At 35.7% G+C, this 23,588-nt stretch overlaps 1 protein-coding gene across 1 annotated transcript in view; it reads left to right on the plus strand.

Annotated features, from left to right (window-relative positions):
- Positions 1 to 23,588, plus strand: part of bent (projectin protein bent) — a 102,522-nt gene that overhangs the window by 52,867 nt on the left and 26,067 nt on the right. Inside the window, 37 exon segments of the mRNA XM_085482531.1 lie at positions 942 to 1,092; positions 1,618 to 1,854; positions 2,322 to 2,458; positions 5,788 to 5,865; positions 7,265 to 7,390; positions 7,707 to 7,851; positions 7,940 to 8,079; positions 8,160 to 8,304; positions 8,413 to 8,554; positions 8,644 to 8,768; positions 8,856 to 9,209; positions 9,379 to 9,585; positions 9,663 to 9,971; positions 10,168 to 10,505; positions 10,507 to 10,759; positions 10,923 to 11,228; positions 11,342 to 11,644; positions 12,158 to 12,442; positions 12,676 to 12,987; positions 13,323 to 13,625; positions 13,723 to 14,004; positions 14,135 to 14,434; positions 14,819 to 15,121; positions 15,427 to 15,708; positions 15,984 to 16,289; positions 16,641 to 16,943; positions 17,052 to 17,353; positions 17,533 to 17,812; positions 17,920 to 18,225; positions 18,352 to 18,626; positions 18,736 to 19,042; positions 19,332 to 20,213; positions 20,457 to 20,756; positions 21,104 to 21,385; positions 21,849 to 22,148; positions 22,320 to 22,622; positions 22,939 to 23,397. Coding sequence (XP_085338657.1) covers positions 942 to 1,092; positions 1,618 to 1,854; positions 2,322 to 2,458; positions 5,788 to 5,865; positions 7,265 to 7,390; positions 7,707 to 7,851; positions 7,940 to 8,079; positions 8,160 to 8,304; positions 8,413 to 8,554; positions 8,644 to 8,768; positions 8,856 to 9,209; positions 9,379 to 9,585; positions 9,663 to 9,971; positions 10,168 to 10,505; positions 10,507 to 10,759; positions 10,923 to 11,228; positions 11,342 to 11,644; positions 12,158 to 12,442; positions 12,676 to 12,987; positions 13,323 to 13,625; positions 13,723 to 14,004; positions 14,135 to 14,434; positions 14,819 to 15,121; positions 15,427 to 15,708; positions 15,984 to 16,289; positions 16,641 to 16,943; positions 17,052 to 17,353; positions 17,533 to 17,812; positions 17,920 to 18,225; positions 18,352 to 18,626; positions 18,736 to 19,042; positions 19,332 to 20,213; positions 20,457 to 20,756; positions 21,104 to 21,385; positions 21,849 to 22,148; positions 22,320 to 22,622; positions 22,939 to 23,397 — 10,168 coding nt within the window.

Raw genomic sequence — 23,588 nt, forward strand, 5'->3', positions numbered from 1 at the left:
AGTTGATATTATATAATAAATTTTTATAATAGTATTTGTTGTAATATCTAAAGCTAAAGTACTGAAAAAAATTGAAAATATACAGAATGTAGTCTGATTATTTTAAAGTTAGATATATTTTTATTAAAATTAAGCGACGATAAAACCCTTGAAATCGCAGTAGCTACAGAGTCACGCAGTTGAAGAAGTTACTACGAAATCAGAAAAATCATCATGTAAAATTATTCACGTATCGATTCCATCTTGCTAATTCAGTGCATGTCCATGAAAAAAAAAAAAACATTGTGTGGCATTGTCACTAATTTTATTGAATCTCATCCGATTTTGTGACTAATACACAGTGAATTAATGATTGTAACGCCGACTAATAATGTGAATTAACTATTTATTGTAAATAATGACTCACGATAAATAAATATATATAGTATATAAACGTAAGTAGTGATTAAAATGTATAAATGCTTTCATGCGAGTGCTCGCATGAGCTGCAAATTTTTCGAACGACAAAGGCATCTTCTGTTTCTACATTTTTTAAATTATTTTTTTCTTTGCGAAAAAAATCTGTAAAAAATTAAATTGTCTAAATTAACTTTTATCAACAGGAAATTAAAATCAAAATTGAAAGATACGTATCTAAGAAATAATTCAATATGTATGCATTTATTTAATACTCATACTTCCGATGTAATATTAATATTACTATATATTTACTACAATATTATTATATGTGTAACATTAATATTAATTATAATAAATTGTAATGTAATGCATTTTTTTACAAATTTGCTCGAAAATCAAATTTAATGAATAAAATCGACGGAAGTTGCCCTGTCGCGTCGCGCTTCAAACTTTCTTGCTTTCATTTGAAAGCTTGTTGAATTGTCTATGTCGAATCGGTAAAACGCGTGCACAAGTTTGTTTACATTCTCATTCGAATGTAGCGTCGTCGTCCGAGCACAGCGGACATCAGAAGACCCAGCGTGGCGGACCTCGAGAATAAGATCAATCAGCCTAGCACACCTCTGCGCGATGTCGGACCAGGTGGACCACCCCAGATCGTCGATGTCCAGGAGTCGTACGCCGCCGTCGAAGGTAATGCGCTTCGTTCCCCTTAGCTTTATCAGACTTTAAAGCTTTGAAAGTAATTTTTTCTTAAGAGGAGGTTCTGGTCCAAAGGCCCGAAAATTAACGTAATTTCAGGAATTTTTTTTGAGCGAACGTAAATCTTTTTTGAAAAAACTGTTTGTGGCATTTATTAGTACATATTTGACGAATCATAAAAAATTTTGTCGACCAAAAATAATTAAAAATGATGGCTCCAGCCTTCACTGAAGAAAGCCGTGCGCGGCGATAGTGAATATGCGCGAAGCACTCTACAGCCCTGCCAAGTGATTTGAAACGAAAAAACGAAAAATATTCTTAAACTAGATGAAATTCGGGGAACCTTATGAATTTTCGATTTTTAAAAAACCCTTTAAAAAAAAAAATGGCGGCCATTTGAAAAAAAAACCTGTTTTTCCTATTTTTTTTGGCTTTAACGTTAAAAAAAAAATATTAAAAAATTTTTTTTGAAAAAAACGCTTCCTGAAGGCCCCCTAAATGCATTGAAATTTGCAGACTCGACGGCGTATCTCACCGTCGCGGTGGAGGGCAGCCCTGCGCCAACTTTCAAGTTCTACAAGGGCATCACCGAGATCATCGAAGGTGGCCGCTTCAAGTTCCTTACGGACACGGATACCAACACGATCACCCTCTGCATGAGGAAGACGAAGCCCAACGACGAGGGTACTTACAAGATCGTCGTGAGTAACATCCACGGCGAAGATTCTGCCGAGATGCAGCTCTACGTTTCCGGTGAGTCAATTTCATTTAACTGCTGATACCAACTTTTCATATTTACTTATATATAATTAGAAATATTTTCTATTATATTTATATGTTTTAAAAAAAATATATATATATAATAAATAAAAAAATAAAATTAAATCGTAGTAAGTCAAGGCTCTTATTAAATTCTAATAAATTTGATAAAAGGCTGTTAAGAGCAGTAAATATAAAAATTCAAATTATGTTAGAAAGTAAGTCATATATAAAAATAATATTCTTTAATATAATGTCTACTAATAAATTACAATAAAAGGTGACAAAAAAGAATTAAACATAAGTACTCTTTAAATACAAATATAAAAAAAATAAAACATATATATAAATATATGTTTAATTTTGTTTAAATTCAATATATTTACTACAACGTGGTGGTACAAAAGTTGCATTAAAACAACTGAACAAATTTGAATTTAAACGAACAAATTTTATGATAGACGCCAGTGGCATGGACTTCCGTACTATGTTGAAGAAGAGAAAATACCAAAAATGGGGACGGGAGGAGGCCGACCAAGAGAAAGTGGACTTGAAAGAAGTCGAGAAGCCTATGCCGGCATTGAAGAAAGTCGAAAGGGTACGTATTCTTAATTATACACGTGCAAATTATGATCTAAGTAGTATATATTGCAAGAAATTTAATGAACATATTTTAGTTAGCGCAGAAGCGCTGATAAAATTAATTTTTATCAATATTTTACTGACTTTGAGATAGGTTGAATATTTAAACAGAATTATTTCGCGTGATATTCTTTAAGAGGAAATTGGTTACGCGTCATATAATACTTACAATCGCAAATCATCGATGCACATAACGTGGATGTGCGAATGTGATTTCAGCCATTAACAGACTGACAAAAGGTGTACTGTAAAAAAATATGTAATATATTACACAAAAATATGTAAAATTACATAAATAATAAGTGTAAAATTACACGATAAATAATAGAAATGATTACCTTTTCATTATTTATCATGTAATTTTACATATTTTTAATGTAATTTTACAAAATTTTTTTACAGTGTGATATAGCGAGAATAACATCAACTTAAACATATAACATAAATTTAACGTCGCTTATTCAACTATCTGCGTTTGAATTTTCTTTTTCTTTTGGAATCTTTCTTCTTATTTATTAATTCGTCAATTATATTACGAGACATTTCTGTTTAATGGATTTTTTTTTCCACTTTTACAGAATGACATTTCGACATTAATTGGATTAATTAAAGAAACGTGTAATTTTTTTCTTTTTAGTTAACCATGATTTTATCGCATTGGCGATCTGCGGAAATTTAATTTACGCGATGGTCTATCCCCAAAATCTCGGAATGTACTTTTTGTTCGTTCTTCTCTCTTCTCTTCTTTCTCTACCTCTGTCCTCTTACTTAGTCGTTACATGGACCGACCTGGTTTCAAGAAGGCGAGGATATAGTGATTTTGACGGATGGTGTGGAGATCCTTCGAGTTTCTCTAGTCAGGAAGGGTGAAAGTAACTGGAGCTGGCTCAAGGTTTCTTTCCAAAGGCCTTACTTAGAATGAACCCCGTAATGATATAGTGATAATGTAACGATGACAAACACTCGAACAATGACAAGACATTAGAATCGTCTACCTTTCTTAACGTTAATAATTTTAATAAATAATTACAAGGATAATTAGGAAATTGGCTAAGAATTATCGAATCTTGACTATTATTCGTTACTAGACGAGTAGAAATTTTATTCTCGCGAAAATAAACCCTAACTGTTTCGATCAATTTTTCATTCTTCCCCTGTCTCTGTCGCACAAGCGATGTAACTTTCTTTTTTATTTTTAACATATGCACTTTTATGTATACGTATGGTTTAGAGTTAATGCTGCAAGCTACACCCTCTCTCGATTTGCGCGATCGATACAAATGTGAATTATTAATCGAATTTCAGATAGTCAAATTTAATTTGCATTGCTGATCGATAAAATTTCACAAAATTGATTGTATTAAATTATATTACAGATTATTTTACCGCGTTTATATTGAGGGTTGGCTATATATTATTACATTTTTCTATTAACAAGCACTATTAACATAATTGGAAAAAGAAAGAAAACACGAACTGTCAATGAAACGTGTGACAAAATTGACATTATCCAAATCCACTGCATGCGACATTCCTCATATTGAGGAGAAAGCATTATCTCTAAACACGTAGAATTTTATCGTAGTCAAAGATAAGAACTCTGATGATTCCATAACTTCAAATGTGTTCAATCCAAATGTTTTACATGTAAAGAGCACAAGTGAAAAAAAAAAAAAATTAATTTATCTTCCCTTTTTTTGTCATATTTCTCTTTTTATCAAATATTCTTTTAAATCAGAGTTCTTTGACGATCGCTATTGGCTATAAGAGTGGCGTTAACCATAATGTGTGTGTGCCGGGCATGCAGGACATCTTCGACATTCAGCGCAGGCCAAGTTTGCAGGAGCTAATCGTCGACTGGCCAAAACTGGCGACATGCGTCAAGGAGAAGGTTCGCGAAAAAACATCTTTAAAACAACACATCCTTGCATTAGACTCCAAAGTCACGAAGCAGAGAGCAGAACTGCCCCCGCAAGGCTTTTATTTCCTTTGCGCGGTATTCTGGTTAATTAGAGATTTTAAAGTATATATCACAGATTAAAAAATTATTAATTCCTTTTACGTAAAAAAAAATAAGATTGATTTCATATTCCAAGTTCTTCTTTACAATTTGCCAGAATACCTGTGTTCTTTGGATTTTCTAAACTTGAACGCTTTGAGCGAGATATAAGACGGAAAAAACTTTGTCTTTATAACGTGGCAAAGAACATCAGCTCTTGCGCGATGTGGGCATTTGAAAGATAACTACGATTGATAATTCTTTATTTAATTAAAACGGATGTTACATCGATTTGTGACAGAGGATGTAAACCAAATAAATCAATGAAAACATAACAGAAGCCAGTCAGTTAATCGCAAGAATTTTTAAATTATTATTTCATTCAATCAGATTTGATAACAAACACGATGATGATAAAATTAAGATTTATATAATTTTTGATGAATTATTTCAAAATTCTTGCGACTAAATTCACGATTGAGAGATTCCCTTTTTGGCCTGCGCTTTTCCAAATAGTTTTTTACAAATTGTAAGAAACTATATAAAACAGAGATACGAATATATGATTCACTTAGTTGGAATAAAAATGAATAATAAATTACAGCTAAATCGTCCACGCTTCTCATGCTTGGCTTAATTAAAAATGATCAGGTACACCTATCATCACGCATGCATACGCTTTCATAAATATTTTCGAAATATGTAACAATGTATATAGATATTTAATGTTATTACATTCGAATATATATATATATATATATATATATATATATATTATAGATTATTTAGTTACTGTTAGATTATTTAGTTTTAACATTTTTCGTCATCGCATTTCGTTCTGTTGAGTTATGTGGCTTACAGATTTGCAAAATTGCAAAACTGTCAATGTATGATTAGAAGTAGAACAGCCACCATTAACTAAAAGTGATAATAACTGCACATTATATTTAATAATTGTTTTAGCGTAATATACTTTGAATAATAATAATAATTTAATTATATATAGCTTAATAATATCACTGTAACTGTTATATATAGTCATTTAATAATTGTAGAGTAACTGTAGAGTATACTAATCATCCATAACTTATAGTGATGATTTTATCCAGGAAGTTTCGAAATAACGAAAATTACAAAACTGTGAAAAAGCGATGACAACCAAATAGAGCACTGAATAAAAGCCCATCGGGGTGATTTTCGCTGAAAAGTCAATCAGCAAGTAAGATCGACGACCGCGTCCGGAGACGATACTGTGATCGCGGATTTGCCTTTTTTGTTGTTTCTAGAATAGTGGATCACGTAGGCCGTCTCTGGCCGAATTAATTCCCGACTGGCCGATCCTGCATCACTTCACCAAGACGGAGGTTGGACCGATTCTTACGTGAATCGAATTATTTCATCGATAATATCACGTGATATTGACTGTCGATGTTTGCCTGTCGCTGTTTGTCTCAAACAGTCTCCGAAAACTCGACGATCTGTTTGTTCTTCTTTCTCTGACTGGAGAACTCTCTCTCTTTTTCTCTCTTACACTTTCTTTCACTCGACAATATTTCTCTAAATTAATCGTCTCGCCTCAAATTCTCTATTTCTCTTCTGGCTTCGATTAATGAACTTTATTATCCTTCAATTAATTTCTTAAAATCGAAGTTACACGTTGTTTCCATACTGTCGCACACACCCTCTTTTTTAATCTTTATATAACTTTTTCTCTTCTCTTTCTCTCTCTAATTCTTCCGATAAACATTCTTCTGTTGACAAATTCTTCTGTTTAATTTTTAACATTCTTCTGTTGACAATTCTTCTATTTAATTTTAAAATTTACTCACAGGGATTCTAATTTGTGATCATTTTCACGAAGCAACTATCAATTTAGACAATTTAAAAAAAAAACAGAATATTTTTTATAATACATTATTAATTATTAATGAATTAAAGTAAAATTGTATTTCTCTTATTCTATCTAGAATATTTCTTAAATTCTTATGTAAAAAAGTATTGTAAATTAATTGAAAGCTCATATATGTCTTCTTGTGAAGCTATTTTTATTCTAGATTATAAAATTGATATCGTGCATATATTAATTTTATTAATTAATATAAAATTATTAAAAATATATCTTTTTTCAAATATTATATATAACATTTTTTATGCATCAGATTGATGAAAAAAGCGGGACGACGCACACAATTGGAATTCCTAACATCAACAAAATAATATCTTTTATCGTCAATGTCGTGTTTTGAATGTACAAGCGGCGGCTTCTTCAGCAATTATCTTCTCGTGCATCTTGCTCGAGCAGTGACGAATATTCTTCTCGAGGAAAACCCTTACTGACTCTTCTCTTTCTCAAAACTGTTTAACAATCTTAACAGTAATAAGCATGACGAGTTACATAGGCTTAAAAAAAATGTCCGGTCCAGCCGACGAACGATCGATCGTGCTTCTTTGCAGATTTTTCCATGTTTTTCTCTCTCTAGAATCCTTTTTTTCTAGAGTCTCTCTCGAAAATATTCACTGGAGACTTCGTCTTTGTTTCCTTTTTTTTGGTCGACCGTTGCCCTCCGCTCTTCTGCTCGTACGGAGAGGCAGTGGCGACGATTTTTTCGATTTTTTCATCAATTTTTTCCTATTATTTTTATTGTATCGCCTGGCAAAAGCTGTCGATGTTGAACGATATTACTACTACTACTACTATTACTATGGAATTTCTCGGCTAAATCCACGTAATTTACGGTTCATTGACGATTCTCTCTTTCGCAGAAACAAGAGAGCTTCCTGAAGCCACTGGTGGACCAATATGCCAAGGAAGGCAAGGATAAGAAGGTCGCCTTCGAAGCGAACTTTTCGAAACCGAACTGCAAACCGAAATGGTTCTTCCGAAAGGATGTAAGTGATGGAAGAAATCATTTATTCAATTATTTGTTTTTTTTTATTTTTATATTGTTGCAAAATTTAGAATTATAAATTAATTTTATTTAATAATAATATATAATAATACTTTAATTTAATTTAATACTTTAACATATATTAATAATTTAATTTAGGATTAATTAAAAATATTAATTATTAAATTTAAATATAATTAAAAATTAATTTAAAAAATTAATATAATTAATTTAAAAAATGTTATATATTCTACAATTAAGAGAAAGTAAAATAGAGAGAAATAAATAAACGGATTATTGATATGTTTTTTATACAGGAATTATTCGCATCGGCTAAATATAAATTCAAAAACGAGGAAGACTGTTATCAACTCATCATCACCGGACCCAAAGTCGAAGACACTGGAAAATACACGATCGAAATTGCTGGTGTGTCCAGCACAGGGTTCCTCAACGTGGACGGTATAAACTCTTGCCTTAGATTCTTAGATCAAATATTTTTTTTATAATAAAAAAAGAAAAATACAACTTTGAATATCTCAAATTTCAGAACCTGATCCAACGTACACGTTCACGAAACCTCTGCCGAAGAAGAGCAGTGGCTTCACCAAGCATGAGACCTACATGGAGTGTACAGTCAGTTCCAATCTGGCGCAAGTTTCCTGGTACCAAGACAAGACGAAACTCGAGGTAATCCATCGCGATGAAAATTCGAACAAAACGACATATTATATTTTTGACATTTCTCAATGTTAAACGTTCTTCTTCAGGATGGAGAGCAGTACAGTATTTCCAAAGACATGTCCGGTGTTTGCCGGCTGACTATCAAGATCTCAACCCTCGAGGACAGTGGCGAATACAGTTGCAGGATAAATAAACAGTCGGACAGGACCGATACTACTCTCACTGTAGTCGGTAAGAATATCAGGTTTTTTTTATAATAATATATGAATATGATTTTTTTCCTTATGAGAAAAAATATTTTATCGAACTTGCAAAAATGACGATTATTCTCCTCCTCAGAATATCCTTACAAATTCGTCAAAGTACTAAAGCATCAGCAGCTGGTAGAAAAGGAGACACTGACTTTGCTTTGCGAACTCGACGATGTCGGGGGTGATGTTCAATGGTTCAAGGGTGATCAAGCGATTACACCCGATAAGAGGTACTCTAAATTAATAATTAATCTTTCACATATTTGTCTTTTTTCTATAAGAGCACTTATTTATATAAAATCATTTCTTGCGATATCAGAGTGCAAATCAAGGAAGACGGCAGAAAACGAAAGCTCGTCATTAAAGACTGCAAAGTCACCGACGCCGGATTGTATTCTTGCGTGAGCAACGCTGATAAGACGGAAGCCGAAATCGTGATTAATTGTAAGTAACGAGGTCACTTTAATTTATTCTCAACTAATTCAATCTCAGAAAGAAAAAGAACAATATATTCTGGTTCAAATATTACAGACGCCAATCGCTTCAACAAGAAGTTGAAGGACACGGTCGCGATAGAGAGAGAGAAGCTGGTGCTGGATGTCGAGCTTCAGGATCAGACCGCGCCGGCTGTATTCTATTTCAATGGCGAGAAGATCGAGCCCAACGAGAGAGTAGAAATCAAGAATCTTGGCGGTGGTAAACATCAGTTAGTCTTCAACAAAGTGGAGATGACAGATGATGGCGAGGTCATGTGCGAGAGCGGTCAGCTGACCAGTAGCTGCAAGCTCACCGTGAAAAAGGGCGAGAGCAAACCTATCGTCGACTTCCCCGACAAGGTCGAAGGACCCTGCAGCGCACCGTTAATCTTTGTTGTGCCTTTCAAAGGTGATGGAGATGTCATATTTTATTCTTATATTTTTTATATTTTTACATTTTTTAATATTTTACTTATACTTTGCATGATAGAAATAAAAAAACAAATATACGAGAACCCTAAAAAAATTGATTCGCTCTGGATTTCAAGTTGTGACATTTATATTCGTGATCTGTACAGTCGAGGGCACCAAGCAGAGTCAAATAGAAGCGAAACTGTTGAAGGATGGCAAACCGCTACCTCTCAAGGATGTCGAAATCATTGTTGGCGAGGATAAAATAACGTATAAGATCAAGAAACCCCAGCGCGAATCGTCCGGAATCTATCAGATAAAGATCAGTAACAATCAGGGCGAGGAAGTAAAGGACGTCAACATTGTTATGCAAGGTTTATATTACTTTTCACAGAATTATTATTAAAAAGCTCTTCGCGCATTTCTTTTAATTTAAAACTTTTCTCTTCAGACGTCCCATCTCCGCCGTACGACGTCGATGTCAACGAGATTTTCCAGAACTCCTGCGTCGTGTCGTTCAAGCCGTCCAAAGATGATGGCGGAGCTCCTATCATGAAGTACGTCATCGAGCGTCTCGATCTCAGCTTGAAATCTCAATGGGATAACGTGGGCGAGGTCACGTCGGACGAGAAGTGTGTCTACAAGGTCACAGATCTTATTGCGAAAAAGGAGTACAAATTCCGCATACGAGCCGTAAACAAGCTCGGTTCCAGCGAACCGGCGATGTTCGGCAAGCCTGTCTTAGCCAAGGATCCATGGGGTAAATTTATCAACTTTATATTAATCTTTATTATTTAAATGTACAAAATTGAAGTTTTATTATAAATTAATTTCATTAAAAAGCAGGATTAATAATAATTTGATATGAGAAATGTTTACATTCTATTAATTTTATTACTCATAAGTATGCCAGTTTAAAGTAAAATAAAAAAATTGAGTGTCTTGACGCTTTTCAGATGAACCTGGCAAACCGACGAATGTCGATGTAACCGATTGGGATAAGGATCATGCTGATTTAACGTGGACAAAACCAGAGAATGACGGCGGTGCACCGATCACCGGTTACGTAATTGAGTACAAAGAGAAATTCGGCAAGGAATGGGTGAAGGGCAAAGAGATCGAGGGTGACGTTACTAAAGCGACCATCGACGGTCTGAAGGAAGGCACGCAATACGAGTTCAGGATACGGGCGGTGAACAAGGCCGGTCCTGGTGAACCATCCGATGCCACGAAACCGATCATCGCCAAATGTCGATTCGTCAAGCCGTACATCATCGGCGAAGGTCTCACAAACCTTGGTCGTCAAGAAGGGCCAGGTCATCAAGTACGACATCAAGTATGCTGGCGAACCGGATCCGGAATTACACTGGATGCTCGGGCAGAAGGAGATTGTCCAAGACGCGGCAGAGAGGATCACGATCGACAAATATGAGAGAAATACAGTGTTGACAGTCAGGAGAACTACTCGGCCTGATTCCGGAAAATATAAACTAGTACTGACGAACAGTTCCGGTACATGCGAGAGCATCGCTGACGTCGTCGTTCTAGGTGAGTTTGTCGGTGATAACATTTGACATTCAATATTAATTAAACCATGTGAAATTGATTTAAAATTATATAAAAATCTTCCATTTGTTTTCATCATTTGTAGAGCTTTTAATAAAATTAATTAGAATATCAAGTATAATTATTGCATTTTATTTCCTTGCAGACAAGCCATCGATTCCGCTAGGACCGCTCAAGATAGAAGAAGTTCGCTCTGATCACGTTAAGGTCAAGTGGGAACCACCTGAAGACAACGGTGGTACCGACATCACGGGCTACGTGTTGGAAAAGATGGACCTAGACACTGGACGATGGATTCCAGCTGGAGAAGTCGGTCCTCACGAGAAGGTATTCACATTCCCTGGTCTGACGCCCAAGAAGAAGTACAAGTTCCGCGTTAAGGCGGTTAACAAGGAAGGCGAGTCCGAACCCTTGGAGGTTGAGGAAGCTATTCTCGCGAAGAATCCTTATGGTAAGGATGCATTTGATTTCGCTGATGATTTAAAATCAGACAACAGAAGTATAAATTTAATTTAAAAAATTGTTATATGTATTAAAACATTGTGTATATTTTTTTGTTGATAGATGAACCTGGCAAGCCTGGCAAGCCGGAAATTTTCGACTACGACAATGTCAGCGTGTCGCTGAAGTGGGAAAAACCAAAGAGCGACGGTGGCAGACAAATCACTCACTACACCGTCGAAATGAAGGACAAATTCGCCGCCGACTGGATCGAAGTGATGAAAACCACCGACTCAACCCCTGAAGCTAAAGTCGAAGGTCTCAAGGAGAAGATGGTATATCAATTCCGCGTTCGCGCTCACAACAAGGCGGGTCCTGGTGAACCCAGCGATCCCACGGACAATCATCTTTGCAAACATAGGAATTGTAAGTTGAAATTTTTATTGATCTAGATTTCTTTTCTTTTTTCTTCTTTTTTTCGACACAATTTTATTTGTATAATTTACATTTATCAAACGTTTGTTAAGAGAAAAATATAATGATATACATACACAAATATATATTAATAATATATTATATATATATAAAATATTAATAATATACAATATAATAAAATATTTTGAAATATAACAATTTAAATATAATATATATTTTCAAATAAATATTTTCTTCAATTATTATTTATATATTAATTATTGATTATTTATATTCTTCTTATATCATTAATTATTTTATTAATTATTCTTATCTATTATATAATTAATATTCAGTATTGTTAATTATTCTTATTATTATTATTTTATTAATTATTTTTATTATTATTAATTATTATTAATTGTTTTCTTTATATTATTATTTATATTCTTAATATAAAAAATTATGAAATTTATAAGATGAGGATTTATGTGTTTAAATCGAAAAAATAATCGATCTTTTCAGTGCGACCGAGAATCGACCGAACCAACTTCAAGTCGGTCATCATCAAGGCTGGTCGCACGCATAAATGGTCTGTGGACGTGACTGGTGAACCAGCGCCGGAGACCAAGTGGATCTGGAGAGATAATATTCCGCTGACCACTACCGATCGCATCAAGATCGATAATGTCGACTATCATACAGACTTCACGCTCGTTAATGCGATGCGTAAGGACACCGGAAAGTATACCTTGGTCGCCGAGAACGCTAACGGCAAGGATGAAGAAACCGTCGAGCTCACAGTACTCGGTAAATTTTCACACTTCATCTTTCCTCGTGATATATTCTAAGAAATAAAATAATATATGTGTAATAATTTATTAACGATTCAAAATATAACTTGATTAAAGTTTGATATTTATTTAATTTTTAAGTTACGATTAAGTTAGGTTATTAAGTATATTTTTTAAAAGAGTAAAATATTATAATAGACATATTATTAGAGAGGAAGATCTTAATTAAAACAAAATGTTTTGTCGCAGGAAAACCGAGTGCTCCTAAAGGACCTCTGAAAGTGAGTGACGTCACCAACACTACGGCCAAGGTGAAATGGGAGAAACCGGAGGACGACGGTGGTGTGCCGATCAAAGAGTACGAGATCGAGAAGATGGACACGAAAACCGGCAAATGGGTTAGAGTGGGCAAAATTCCTGGAAATTCGCCGAACACGGAATTCGAGGTGACTGGCCTGAATCCCGGAAGCGAGTACAAGTTCCGAGTGACAGCTGTCAACGACGAGGGTGATTCGGAGCCTCTGGAAAGCGAACGCGGTGTCATCGCGAAGAATCCATATGGTATATCGATAAATTTTAGATAAGAACTTTAATTTATTAAAATAAAATTGAAGACATATCCGAAAAATTATATTTATTATTTATTAATAATTTCTAACTTCTAATTAATTAAAATTAAGTTTTTTCTTAATTAAAATAAATTTCACATAATTATCTCTTCAGAATTAGAATTTAAAAAATTTAATTGTTAAAATGTTGAGTTATTAGAGAGATTAAACAATTGTGGCATATTTTTTGAAAAATAATTTATTCCTTTATATGCAGCGCTGTATATTAATCTATATTAATTTACGGTAAATTCGGAATTATATTTAATTAAATACAATTTCTTTTAGATGAGCCATTGAAACCTGGAACCCCTGAGGTCACCGATTACGATAACGAATCCATAAGCTTGAAATGGGCACCACCCGAGTTTGATGGAGGTGCGCCAATCGAGAAATACATCATCGAGAAGAAGGATCGGTATAAGCCTGATTGGGAGAAGGCTATCGAGGTACCTGGGGATCAACTTGAGGGCAAAGTACCCGATCTGAAAGAAAGGGGCGAGTATCAATTCCGAGTTATCGCTGTGAACAAAGCCGGACCCTCGCCACCGTCAGACGCATCGAAGATGCAAATCTGCAAGCACAAAGCTCGTAAGTTTTCGCGACAGAAATGTTGTTTTAAAATATACATCACAATTTTGTACTCTAACGTGTGAAATAATGCGTTGTACAATTTTGTTCCATTCAGTGAAGCCGAGAATCGACCGAACGAACTTGAAACCGATTGTCGTGAGAGCCGGCAAACTCGTCAAGTACGACGTAGACGTGCGAGGAGAACCGCCGCCAGAGATCAAGTGGTACCACGCCGGCAACGAGGTGAAATCCGCCGAAAACATCGAGATAGTCAACATCGATTACAACACGAAGCTCACCATCTCCGATAGCTTGCGAAAGAATACTGGCGTTTGGAAAATCAAGGCTGTTAATCCTCACGGCGAGGACGAGGCGGAGGTCGAAGTGACGATATTGTGTGAGTACCTTAATTGTGTAGAAGTATCTCTTCTTTTTTTAAAATTAGTTGGCTAAAAATTTTATATTTGTATTTAAAAAATTTCCTTTTTATTTATAAATTATTCAAATCGGTTTTCTCCTGTACACAGCTGCACCTGGAAAACCAAAAGGACCGCTCAAAGTGTCGGACGTCACGAAGAACAGTTGCAAACTCAAATGGGGTAAGCCAGAGGACGATGGCGGCAAGCCAATCACTGGCTACCAAGTGGAAAAACTGGACAAAGCGACTGGTAGATGGATACCTGTCGGTCGCACCGCGGACACCGAGATGGATATAAAGGGTCTTCAAGAAGGTCATGAGTACGAATTTAGAGTGAAGGCTCTAAACGAGGAAGGAGAATCGGAGCCGCTCGTGTCAGACGGCTCGACGATTGCGAAGAATCCTTACGGTAAATTGTTAATATTATATTAAATGAATATTAAATGAATATTAAATGAATGAAGAATTTTGGATAGAATAAATTAATCGAAATAAAAATTAGAATCAAAGAATAAAATATACATAATAAATTAATAGATAAATAATAATATAAGTTAAATTAGAAAATACAATTTTTCTATTTTTAAAATATAGTTTATTTCTGAAATCAAATTTAATTGTTAAATAATTTATAATTTTCAGAAGAATTTATTTAGACTAACTTTTATAATTTAAAATAAATAATTTATTAATTTTAATTTGTTAATATTTTTTTACAATTTAATATTCTACAAAATTAATTTAATATTCAACATTATCAAAAGTTACATCAAACATAATTTTCTTTTGATAGATGTCACAGGCAAACCTGGAACACCGGAACTGGAGGATTGGGATGTCGATCGTGTTGATCTTAAATGGGAACCTCCGAAAGACACAGGCGGTGCACCAATCACCGGCTACATCATTGAGAAAAAGGAGAAACCTTCCTCGCAATGGGAAGAAGCTCTCGTCACAGACTCACCACAGCCTAAAGGGCGCGTTACTGGCTTGAAAAAAGGTTCCACTTATCAATTCCGTGTTCGTGCTGTTAATAAGGCTGGACCATCAGAGCCCAGTGATCCAACTAAACCACATATTGCTAAAGCAAGATTCTGTAAGTACTTTACTTTGTTAACTGCTTAATTAAAAGAGTAATTTCTGATTATTATATATACATAAAAATTTCCAGACAATTAGTAATTTGAAATTTTGTTTCAAAATTTAATTTATTTTTAATTTTTAATTCTTTAATTTAAATTGAAATGTGATTACCATATATTAAAATTTGATTTATTCTTCACGTCTTACATAAAATAAGAAATGTGAATAAATAAGAAAGTTCTATAATTTATAATTATTTATAATTAATTAATTACATAATTATAATAAAATAATTTACAACAATATTATTTCTTATAGTGAAACCACATATCAATCGTGATAAGCTGCAGACTATCAAAGTCAGGGCAGGCCAATTGGTGAAGTTGGAGGTTGATATTGAAGGCGAACCTCCTCCAACAGTTACATGGAGCTTTGCCGATGCACCGCTCCAAACCGGAGCCAACGTTAAAATCGATAACGAAGACTACCTCACTAAAATCCAGTTGACAAACACAAGTCGCAAGTTAACTGGCAAATATACCATCAAAGCTGTAAATGATTCCGGACAAGATGAAGCCGATGTGGAGATTAACATTCTCGGTAAATAAACTTATATAGATTAGTTCTTTTATCTTCTCCAAGACTATCTGAGAAAATTTTCAATTTATAATACTTTATAATATAAGTATATATGTATAAATTATTATATACATTTTTTGTTAAATACTGAATATAAACATTCAGACATATTTTCTTTTTTATATTTTTTAACTAAACAATGAACTTCTAGGATAAAAATTATCCAAGAAAAGAAGCGCAAATTATATGATACATATTTACTTCCATATAACTTTATGTAATTTTAATTCTAACAGATAAGCCTGGAAAACCGGAGGGACCATTAGAAGTGACGGACGTGCACAAGGAGGGCTGCAAATTGAAGTGGAACAAACCGAAGGACGACGGCGGTCTTCCTCTATCTAGTTACGTAGTAGAAAAAATGGACGTAACGACAGGTCGGTGGGTACCAGCCGGTATTGTGGACCCTGAGAAAACCGAGCACACGCTTACCGGTTTGGAACCCGGCCACAAATACGAATTCCGTGTGAAGGCTGTGAACGAGGAGGGAGAATCGGAACCTCTGCAATCCGATGTTCCCATCGTAGCCAAGAATCCATACGGTATAGTATTACCATCTCGATTATAACGTTCATATTTATTTTTACACGTACGATTCTATTTTAGATTAAATAATTTTAGATACTACAATTTATGCATAGGGTATTTTGTCTAGTAATACAAGTTGTAAATATATAGAGTGTAACTGTTTTTTATAATTATAATATTTGCAGATAAAATAGTCTCTTTTTCTTTAATAGATAAAATATTGCTCAATTTTCAGAGAGATTATTACGATAAAAATATATATATAAAAAATATAACAAATTTTTAAAAACTTCTTTAGTTATATTACTTTTTTTAGTTTCTTTAATTTGATTAATTTTTATGAAATGCTTTTTTAAATATTCTAGATGCTCCGGCGGCACCTGGACTCCCAGAGATTATTGATTGGTCAGAAAATATGGTGAAACTCAAGTGGGAACCACCGATAAGAGACGGCGGTGCACCAATTAGCGGATATATCATCGAGATGAAGGATAAGTTCGGTAGTAACTTTGTCAAAGCCGCTGAAGTGGAAGGGCCCATATGTACCGGCACAGTTCCCCGGTTGGAAGAGGGCAATCAATATCAATTCAGGGTACGCGCTGTCAACAAGGCTGGTCCTGGTGAACCTAGCGAAGCCACGAATCCACACACTGCTAAAGCTCGTTGGCGTAAGTCTTGCGTATTAAAGATTTTAATATGCGTGTGTATATATATATATAGTTAAATTTTTCTAGATAAACAAGTATTTTTTATTAATGTAATTTAATTTTTTGCAGTAAAACCATACATTGATCGTACGAATCTGCAACCTATAACAGTAAAAGTCGGTCTCACCGTGACCCTAGATGTAAACATAATTGGCGAACCGCCACCAAAAGTCACTTGGACTTTCAAGGAAAAGGAACTCGTATCTGACGATACGATACGAATTGACAACATTGACTATAACACTAAATTCTTCATCCTGAAAACTAAACGCGCGCATACCGGTAAATATGTGATCAAGGCTAAGAACGAGGTCGGCGAAGATACCGCCGAGATAGAAATTACCGTCCTCGGCAAGCCCAGCAAGCCAAAGGTAAATTAATTTCATAACTGAGGACATATATATGTATCAAAATTAAATAAATAATTAAATGTTAATTAAATAAAAAATTAAAGCATAAACAGATAAAAAGGATTTAAAAATAATTATCTATTTAATTTAGAAAATGGATAATGTATTATTCTTCAATTAATATTTTTTTTATAATGCAGGGTCCATTGAAAGTGACCGATGTAAATAAACATGGCTGTAAGCTCAAGTGGGACAAACCGGAAGATGATGGTGGCTCACCGGTCGAGTATTACGAGATCGAGAAGCTGGATCCTCTCACAGGACAATGGATACCCTGCGGCCGCAGCACCGAGCCGGAAGCTACTGTTACCGGATTGCAAGAGGGCAAACCTTATAAATTCCGGGTGAAAGCCGTTAATCGAGAAGGAGAGTCCGATGATCTGGAGGCGGACAAGTCCATCATAGCCAAGAATCCGTTTGGTACGTGTATATAGAATATAAAATATTTAATTCGAAATTTACGATTATTTAACTGGAAAAAAAATCATGAATATTCGATGTTTTACACACTATTTTCTTGATTTCAGACGAACCGGGCAAACCCGGTAGACCGGAACTCAAGAACTGGGACAAGGACTTTGTCGATCTTGAGTGGACCCCACCCAAGGATGATGGAGGTGCACCTATCGAAAAGTATATTGTACAGATGCGGGACAAAGAGGGTAGACAGTGGGTGGATGTTGCCAAGGTCCCAGGAGATCGCACAGTCGCTAAAGTGACAGATGGTATCCAGGAAGGTCACGAGTACGAATTCAGGATTGTGGCGGTCAATAAAGCCGGACCTGGCGAGCCTAGTGACAACTCGAAGAGCGTCGTTGCCAAGCCTCGATTCTGTAAATAGATAATACATAATCCATCTTTTTACATAAATTTATTTATTATGAATTAAATTAACTGTTTTTATGTTTAATTTTAATCGGTTATTATAATAACATAGCAATGCGTGTTCTTGTTTGCAGTGGCACCGCACATTGATCGCAAGAATCTTCAGAAGAAAGTTATGCGAATTGGCCAGATGCTGCGAATCGAAGCCGACATCAAGGGCGAACCACCTCCAGTTGTCACGTGGAAGCTCAAGGACACGGTACTGAAGAGTATGGACCGACTCAAGATCGAGAACGAGGACTATCACACTACGTTCATTCTCAATAAGCTCCAACGCTCAGACACCGGCACCTATACAGTCATCGCCAAGAACGACAGTGGCACCGATCAAGTTGACGTCGAGCTTCAGGTTCGTTCAAGTGTTTTGCTTTATTTGCGTGAATTAAATCCTACAAAAAGTTATTCGTTAAACATGTTTAAGTAATTAATGTAATTGATCGTTATTATGATCACATCAGGTGCTGAGCAAACCCAGCAAACCGAAGGGACCGCTCGATGTGTCCGACGTCACAGCTGAAGGTTGTAAGCTGAAGTGGAATAAACCCGACGACGACGGTGGTGAACCAGTTGATCATTACGTCATCGAGAGGATGGACGTAGATACAGGACGTTGGGTACCATGCGGTACCAGCAAGACACCGGAAGCAGATGTTTCCGGTCTGAATGAGGGCAAGGATTATCAATTCCGTGTTAAAGCTGTTAATTCCGAGGGTGAATCCGAACCTCTGGAAACATCCATACCGACAACTGCGAAGAATCCTTACTGTAAGTAACTTCTTATTTATGACTTATGACATTCTTTATATTCGCAGTTCCATTTATTTCTTTAATTCTTTTTTAATTTTAACTTTACAATAATTCACAAAATTAAAATTGTTTCAAAAATTTTAAATATTTTTTTATTTTAAAAAATATGTATTATTTTATAGAAGATTATTCTTCTGTAAAAATATACTATAAAAATTTGTTTCTTATGTTGTACATATTCTTATTTAATATTTTTATATATATTACATTTATCACATTATTTATAAAATTTTATTTTTTATTATAGCCGAGCCCGATGCGCCGGGTAAACCCGAATTAAAGGACTGGTCGAAAAATCACGCAGACTTGAAATGGAAAGCTCCAAAGAAAGATGGTGGCGCTCCTATAGAGAAGTACATCATCGAGAAGAAGGATCAGTACGGCAAATGGCAGAAGGCCGTGGAAGTTCCAGGCAATAAGACCGAAGCCAAAGTGCCAGATCTTGTGGAGGGACAGAAGTACCAATTCCGAGTCAAAGCCGTGAACAAGGGTGGTCAAAGCAAGCCCAGTGAACCTAGCGATACTCTGATTGCCAAAGATCGTTACGCCGCACCCAAGATCGACCGCACCAATCTGAAGGACATCACGCTCAAGGCTGGCAATGTTATTCGACTGGACGTCAAAGTTACGGGCGAACCGCCGCCAAGCAAGACTTGGTTCCTGAACAAGGCCAAGCAGGAGTCCGGCAATGTTCTGACAATCGAGATAGAAGAGTACAAGACCAAGTTCGTGATCTCGTCAGCGACTCGAGCGCACTGCGGCACTTTGACCTTGAAGGCGGAGAACAGCTCCGGCAAGGACGAGGCATCTATCGAGATTCTTGTGTTGGATAGGCCTAGTAAACCCGAAGGACCGCTCAAAGTGTCCGATGTGCACAAAGAAGGTTGCACCCTCAAGTGGAATCCGCCTGCGGATGATGGCGGTGCGCCCTTGGATCATTACGTTGTCGAGAAAATGGACACGGAGACCGGCAGATGGATACCGGTCGCACGAACCAAAGAACCCAATATGGTGGTGGAGAATCTGGTGCCCGGACAGGAGTACAAATTCCGAGTCGCGGCTGTGAACGCGGAGGGTGAATCCGAGCCGCTGGAGACGGAACATGGAATCGTCGCTAAGAATCCATTCGGTAAACTTTGATTTTTTCGTAAAATTTCTTCATAACATTTATTCTTTTATTTAACTTTTAATTATAAAACTTATTATGTTAAAATTTGACGCAATACGGAATATTATGTATAAGTAGAATTTTTAATTTTATTATTTTTATTATATTTATATTTAAAATTTTAGTATTAAAAAAAATTAAAAATTCTTAAATTAATTAGGAAAAATTCTATTTAGACAAATAATATTAATTCTGTTTCTGCAGACGAACCTGGCCCGCCAGGACGTCCGGAAGCGACCGACTGGGACAAGGATCACGTGGATCTGCGATGGACTCCACCATTGAAAGACGGCGGATCTCCAATCACCGGATATGTGATCGAAAAGAGGGAGAAAGGTGCTCCTAAATGGATCAAAGCGTGCGAGACCGGACCAGATTGTAAGGGCCGTGTCGACAATCTCGACGAGGGTGTCGAGTATGAATTCAGAGTCAAGGCCATTAATGCCGCGGGACCTGGAGAACCATCCGACGCCAGCAAACCAATCACCGCCAAGAGCCGAAGACGTAAGTCTTCCAATTTACATAATTGTCTTACAATTAATTTTATATTTTTCAATTTTTACAAATTCCAAACAATATTATTTTTTAATAAAAAATTTTAAGTCTGCTTTAAAAATATAATCAATTTTTCAAGTTATATTAACAAAATCATTTATTTCTATCTTAGAATAAAGATAGTTTTATTTATTTATTTATTTATTCATTCATTTATAATTAAATTTATTCACAATGATTTCAATAAATTATTTTATCAATTTTTTATAAAAATGTTTCGAAATATGACATTTGTTTCAGAATATATTAGACATGAAGAATGTACTACTAATTTTAATTTTTTTTAATTTTTGCAGTCGCACCGAAGATCGACAGACGAAATCTGCGCGATATAACAGTTCGTGAAAACGAAGCGTTCCACTTTGACGTCAAAATCATCGGCGAACCGCCGCCAGACGTCACATGGGTGATCAACAATAAGAGCATTCAGCAGACTACACATCGCAGAATACAGAACGTACCTTACAACAGCAAATTCTTCAACGATAAGCCTGAACGTAAGGACAGTGGCACTTACAAGATTACAGCAGTCAATCAACATGGATCCGACACTGCCGAAGTTGAAGTTAATGTTATCTGTGAGTGGCTTTCTTATATAAGCTTTTCAAAAACCAAACACTAAACTTATTTCTACTTAATTTTTCATAAATTTTTCAATTTTAGTATTACAGCATATAATTATGCTTGCATTAATGCACATAATTAGTGCTCGGGTATTAAAATTAAGAAGTTTACAAGAAATAGAATTGATCAGTTTGGCTTCTGAGAAGTTCATATGTTAATATTTTATAAGTATTTTCTTACCTCGGTTGTAACTAAAAAAAAATTATTAGTTTATCACAAAGAAATTATATCTTGCAATCTATAGTTTACTAAATATATATTACAAATATTTATAAATATATAAAAATATTTCTTAAAATATATTATAATATTTAAAAATATATAAACATATTTCTTAAAATAATTTATAATTAAACAAAATAAAACTTTATTTTTTTCTTTTGATGTGTATTACATAAAATGACAATTATTTACCAGCAAAACCTGGCAAGCCGGAAGGACCACTGGAGGTATCCGACGTGCACAAGGAAGGATGCACGCTTAAATGGAAGAAACCCAAGGACGACGGTGGAGAACCAATTGAAGGCTACCTTGTAGAGAAGTTTGATCCGGAAACTGGAGTTTGGCTACCGGTCGGAAAAACGACCGGACCTGAGATGAAGGTCGAGGGACTTACACCCGGTCATGAATACAAATTCCGAGTCAAGGCACTCAACAAGGAAGGAGAATCTGAACCGCTGGAGACCTTCAGCTCTATCATAGCTAAAGATCCATTTAGTAAGTAATCATAATTCTCTGAAAAGTGAATAAATAATATTTAATATTTCTTGGTAATGTTTTCGAAGGGCAGAATTTGGATTATGCAAATGTAGTCATTATATTGCAGCTTTATTATTACTTAAATTATCTCTAAAATGATAGTTGCTTATCTATAATTATTCTTTGTAGCTGTTCCAACTGCACCTGGAGCACCAGAACCAGTCGATTGGACGGCCAACCAAGTCGAACTTGCTTGGAAAGAACCTGTCAGCGACGGTGGATCACCCATCACGGGCTACATTATCGAGAAGAAAGATAAATATAGCACGATGTGGGAAAAGGCTTTGGAGACCGAAACACCGGTCACCAAAGCTCTGGTGCATGGTCTGATAGAAGGCAACGATTACCAGTTCCGCGTAATCGCCGTGAACAAAGCTGGCCAATCGGAACCTGGTGAAGCTAGCAAGACGTTCACCGCTAAACCACGTTTCTGTAAGTATTTGCAAATTTAGTTTCAGCTTTGCGTTTGATATTTCAATTTTGAGATATAGTTTCTTTCTCGAAAAATCTAATAAGATCATATAAGAATTAATTAACATTAAATTAATTTGCATTATGTAATAATTACGACAAATATTATTATTTTAATAATTGACCTACATATCTCAAATATTAATTGCGCAAATGATTTGTAAACAGCATCCTTGTCACAGAACGTTCGTGCGCTCCAAAAATAATGTCGATAAAACGCATTGCCTGCTTAATCTATAATTGGCATCTAATTAATGATTCTAATTATTCATCGTAGTGGCCCCGAAGATCGACAGGCGTAATCTGAGGGACGTTACTCTCTCCGCTGGCTCGATGCTGAAGTTCGACGCCAACGTGATCGGCGAGCCTCCGCCTCATATCGAGTGGCGTTACGGCGCGATACCGCTTCATTCCGATCGCAAGGTGCAGATCGACAACAGCGACTATAGCACCAAATTCAGCATACGTCCAGTGTCGCGAGACGACAGTGGCGATTACACCGTCACGGCCAGTAATTCGTCGGGCAAGGACTCGGTAACGGTACAGGTGACGGTGACGGACAAACCGACACCGCCCGAGGGTCCGCTCCAGGTGTCGGATGTACACAAGGAGGGATGCAAGCTGAAGTGGAAGAGACCTAAGGACGACGGTGGCACCCCTATCGAGTACTACCAAGTGGACAAGATGGACCCGGAGACCGGATGCTGGGTGCCTTGTGGTCGTTCCACCGAGCCAAGTAAGTAATCACTGAATTGCAATAGAGTTTCCCTTAGTGAATAAAAGAAATAAATCCAATATACACTCAGTTATTAAATACTTGATATTGTTACATTTTTTTACTTAAGCGTCATAATAAATTTTTCTTTTATATTTTATTTTATTCAACATTCTATTTATATATATAATAAAATAATTTAAAATAATTCA

The sequence above is a fragment of the Nylanderia fulva genome, unplaced genomic scaffold, assembly GCF_048542155.1.
Source record: "Nylanderia fulva isolate GAGA-0341 unplaced genomic scaffold, ASM4854215v1 Scaffold21, whole genome shotgun sequence".
Lineage (NCBI taxonomy): Eukaryota > Metazoa > Arthropoda > Insecta > Hymenoptera > Formicidae > Nylanderia > Nylanderia fulva.